Source organism: Asparagus officinalis, chromosome 8 (genome assembly GCF_001876935.1).
Source record: "Asparagus officinalis chromosome 8, Aspof.V1, whole genome shotgun sequence".
NCBI lineage: Eukaryota > Viridiplantae > Streptophyta > Magnoliopsida > Asparagales > Asparagaceae > Asparagus > Asparagus officinalis.
Genome location: NC_033801.1, coordinates 52,630,604 through 52,635,821, shown reverse-complemented (window position 1 = coordinate 52,635,821; position 5,218 = coordinate 52,630,604). Strand labels below are relative to the sequence as shown.

Here is a 5,218-nt window from a genome sequence, read left to right as displayed (position 1 = left end):
TTGAGAGCTTGAATTTGAAGGATAAATTGATTGAAAAGTATTATGAGACTGAGAAGTCATGAAGTAATTTCCAAAGTCAAACAAGAGTTTAAGTTTGAATAAACAAGAACATGAAGCTTATTATTGCTTGGATGAGGTTATGAAAATGAGGAGAATAAAGGAATTTGATGGGTGAGCATGCAGAAGAAAAGATGAAGAAGATGTTAAATTTTATAATGTGTCTGTTTGTACTCTTTATTCTTGTGTAGTTTCTCCAGAATTGCTTGTAACATGTCATGTTTTATTGTTCAGTTGGTTATACTATGTGTACTCTTTATACTTGTGTAGTTTCTCTAGAATTGCTTGTAACATGTTACGTTTTATTGTTCAGTTGATTATACAATGTGTTCTTGTGGTTTGGTTGTACTTAGATAAAAAATTAATGAAATGTATTTCGTCTATTTAGTGACCAATTTTGGTTATCGCGATTGTATGTGAAATGTATTTTAGCTGTCATGTGAATATGTACAAGTTCATTCAAATAGAACTTGATGTGCATAATAAACTGAATATGTTAAGACTGTCATGTGAATATGTACAAGTTCATTCAAATAGAACTTGATGTGCATAATAAACTGAATATGTTAAGATTGTATATAAATTATGTGTATCAAAATTCAAATAGAACTTGATGTGCATAATAAACTGAATATGTTAAGATTGTATATAAATTATGTGTATCAAAATATGAATATTATGGTACATAATATGTACATAATCTTGAGGTTATTGTGTACATAATATATACATATTATGTACATAATCTTCAAGTTATGATACACTATTAAATCTCATAACATGTTAACTCTCCTCATAATATTTTAACTTTCCAGCTGAACATGTTAACGTTTATCATAATATGTTAACTTTTATTGTTACATGTTAACTTTCATAATAATATGTTACTTTTTTTATAACATGTTAACTGTCAGCTGAACATGTTAACTTTTATCATAATATGTTAACCTTTACTATTACATGTTAACTTTACCATAATATGTTAACTTTCTTCAAAACATGTTAACTTTTAACTGAACATATTAACGTTCATCATATTATGATGGAAGTTAATATATTCAGCTGATAGTTAGAGTGGAGAGCTGAAATATAACATGTTCATAAGAAAGTTAACATATACACTTGAAAGTTAACACATACAGATGAGAGTTAACATGTTAAGCTGAGAGTTAACAGGTTCAGGTTAAAGTAAATATTTTTAGCTTAAATTTAATATATTCAGCTGAGAGTTAACACATACAGATAAGAGTTAACATGTACAGTTGAAATAAAACATATTCATCTCAAAGTTAACGTACTCAAATGAAAATTAACATGTTTAGTTGAAAGTTATCCAACTGAAAGTAGTTATAGCACCAGAACATTTTATAGGAAATACAAACAATATACCCTAGCTAAACATGTTACGATACACAAAACCTTTTACATTCTTACAACTGATATTGCTTGAGTACAAAATAGCATATTCGTAGTAGCATATTATCATTTTTGTAGCAGCGTATTATCATTTTCTTACATCTGAAAGTTAACATGTTCAGCTGAGAGTTATCGTTTTTAAATGAAAGTTCACATGTTCATATTAAAGTCAACATGTTAGAATAAAAGTTAACATATATAGCAGAAAGTTAACATGTAATAGTGAAGGTTAACATATTATGATGAAAGTTAACATGTTCAGTTAAAAGTTAGCATGTTATGAAGAAAGTTAACATATTATGGTGAAAGTTAACATGCTACGAAGAAAGTTAACATATTATGATGAAAGTTAAACATATGTAAATCGTTCAAGCTCACAATTATAAGTCATTCTCCTACTAAGTTTCGAGTACAACCACATAAAATAGCTAACATAACATAAGTTCTCACAAGTTCAGTCATGTTTTCTTATACAAAAATCTTACAAAAACCACTCCAATCTCCATGCAAATCTACGCAATTTAGTATACATGCATTCTTTAGAAAGAAGCTGAGCTTCATCTTCGCAGCTGATACTTTTGTTCTAGTGGCGACGTAGAATGTAATATTGTGTTCAACTCATGAAAAAAAAAAAACAAATGAAAAAACTGAGTTACTTGGGCATTTCATCAAACACATATAATCCCCATCTCCTCCCCCCCTCCTCAACCTCCCCCCGCTTCCCATGAACATCCCACTCCTCATAATCCCTCTCGACGATCTTGGCCCTCTCCTCGTCCCCCAACCTCCTCAACCCCCTAACCCAAACAAATATTTGATCTTGAAATTTTGCATTGCATTCATATGAATATTAATGCTCGCACACAACTCCTTGTAACTCCTCGTAATGTTTCTAACAAAAGGAAGAACCTACAAGCTCTGTGAAGAGCATCAGAAAAGAAAAGATGCAAGGAAATAAGCAAGCAATCAAGGAGAAACAACTAAATTCATTTGAACATGCTTATAGACTTGCGTATTCATTTGAACATGCTAATGATCTTGCTTCGACTAATTCAACACATGACTTAAATCAGTCTTTTCAAATACACATCTAACTCATTATTCAACAAATTAGCACAATCCATAGTCACACTGGATAGGTTCTGAGAATCTGCTATTCTCTCCATATGCATTCTCAAAACCTCAGAATCGCATTCACCATTATCAAAGCTACTAGTGATAGAGTCTGAGGTCAAAGGCCTTCGAGCTCCGCCAACACTTGGGGGCCTTGACACATTTTTCCCTTTTTAAATAGAAAGTTGTTTAATACCTAACAGGTTAACCATTTGGATAAATTCAATCTCAATTTAAAAAGTAGAAAGTCATTTTTGAACTAATACCTAACAGGTTAACCATTTGGATAAATTCAATCTCAATTTAAAAAGTAGAAAGTCATTTTTGAACTTCTTTGCCAATAAGGTGTACGCATTTACTTTGTTATATTAACGTGGTGTGCTCTTCTTTTTACAAGTATTAGGAAATCTGGGGTTCAAATTTTGATTTCTCACCGCGATATGCAAAATCGCGTGTGTATCTCACCGCGATATGCAAAATCGCATGTGTATCCTGTGAAGCGCCTCAAACTTATGTTATTCATCATATCGATACAGATTACTCCTGTTGTACTATAAATAACTCAACAGAAAGGATGTTTACACAAAAGAAGAGAAATAATAAAACTGAATGTAGCGGTCGGTACATAGAGAGATTCAATATTTTTACCTATACCCACACGCGGGTATAGGAAGGAAAATCCTCTAACCAAAACAGGGTATCGCGAAAAAGGTGATCACCATCTAATCTCACTCAAGCCCACCACAGCCAAGTTCCTCACTCAAACCGCCTACAAATAGTCAAGTGATGAGGAGCTCAAGAACTGTCATCTTCTAACTTACTCACCTAATGCGTACTCTTCATCGTCATACTAACACTATCTTATAATAAATCCGGCTAATTTGGTTAATGGAATATTTCCCGAATTGGTTGTTGGAACTTAATTTTTAATTTTGCCTGGTCATATTCAAGGCAAATTACATACGCAAGGCGTCACCTCCAATAATACAAGTGCTCTGTCCTCTGTAAATGACAATTATAGATAAGCGGCAGCCGGACGAGGATGTTCTTGGCTATTAAGTTAGTTGCTTGACTTCTAACATTTTGAACAGGAATCAAAGAAAGAAGATGAGTGAGAAGGGACTTGAACTAAAGCTGGTTCAAGAACTGGCAGAGACCGGCCGGGCACCTCAAGGGCGCTACGTTCTTCTGGAGGATGACCGGCCAGACTGCACTCCTCCAATGGCATCTGACATCCCCATGATCGATCTTCGTCGACTGCTTCAGTGTGACGATGAGTCTGAGAAGCTCAGATATGCTGTTCAATCTTGGGGTATTTTTCAGGTAAGATACCCAACTTTTTCAAAATTTCAAAAATTTGTTTTTACTCTTATTCAATCATTCCCTAAGTATGGAAGTGATCCACGAAGTATAACCGAAATTATTATAGTCCGCCTTTGATTGAGCTGTTTTCCCATAACACTTCTAATTGAGAGAAGTTCAGGCAAACTTTAAAATGTGATTAGGACGCTCTGAATGCAATTTCAGAAAAACAAGAAGAAGAAATTTGGGATGTACTTCAAATTTGATCGATAATTTGCAGAAAAATCAATCATTTCAAAGAACTAGCATGCAAGACTTGTTGTATTCAAGATGTGCTTGTCATGTATTTTATCATCACAGAATACGTACCCTTGAATAGTTCTTTCTATCAATAATTCCTTTCTCATATTATTTTTAATTCACGTAGCTCAATCTTTCACTGATCGATGAGAGCAAATTATTTATGTGATGTCTATTTATTCCTACATCTGCAGGTCATTGGCCATGAGCTGTCACGCTCTTTTGTCGATGAGTTGCAGGATGTAACCAGGACGTTCTTTAAACTTCCAGTCGAAGAGAAACAAAAGCACAGCAACTTAAAGAGCGGCGAGTTTGATTTTGAAGGTTATGGAAACGACCTTGTTGCCTCTGAAGATCAAATCTTGGATTGGAATGACCGTCTCTATCTCTTAGTACAACCTGAAGACAAGAGGAAATTAGACTACTGGCCTGAGAATCCAAGCTCTTTTAGGTATAATTCGGTCTGTATCTGTAGAATTCAAGTCATGGGCATTATATGGACGAATATTGTTTGATGTTTGCTTGTTATAGGGAAATGTTGCATGAATATGCCATGAAAACAAGGAAGATAACCGAGATAGTTCTTATCGCATTGGCAAAGATACTGAAATTGGACGAAAACTGCTTCAAGGACCAAGTGGATGATAGAGCTGAAGTGTTTGCAAGATTTAACTATTACCCAAGTTGCTTGAGGCCTGAGCTTGTTCATGGAGTCAAGCCTCATTCTGATGGTTCAGTGATAACCATTTTGTTGCCTGATAAAGAGGTGGAGGGGCTTCAAGTGCTCCAAGATGCAGATTGGGTGAAAATCCCTATTATCCGCGATGCTTTGGTCATCAATATGGGAAATCAAATGGAGGTAATAATCTTATATTGATATTGAGCTAGCTGATACATATGACACTAACCTGTATTAGTTAATAATGATTTTGGTCCTTAAACTTAAAAGAAAGGTTTCACATATTGGTCCCTCAGTTCATAATTGAAACTTAGTCCCTCAAATCATCAGGTACTTTAAGGCCAAATATAA

General features: G+C 34.2%; 1 protein-coding gene across 1 annotated transcript in view; it reads left to right on the top strand.

Moving 5' to 3' along the window:
• Positions 3,657 to 5,218, top strand: part of LOC109822856 (codeine O-demethylase-like) — a 20,541-nt gene continuing 18,979 nt past the window's right edge. The window contains exons 1-3 of the mRNA XM_020389116.1: positions 3,657 to 3,909; positions 4,383 to 4,639; positions 4,720 to 5,047. Of these exons, the coding sequence (XP_020244705.1) occupies positions 3,694 to 3,909; positions 4,383 to 4,639; positions 4,720 to 5,047 (801 nt within the window). The 5' untranslated portion in view covers positions 3,657 to 3,693. The remainder of the gene's footprint in view (positions 3,910 to 4,382; positions 4,640 to 4,719; positions 5,048 to 5,218) is intronic.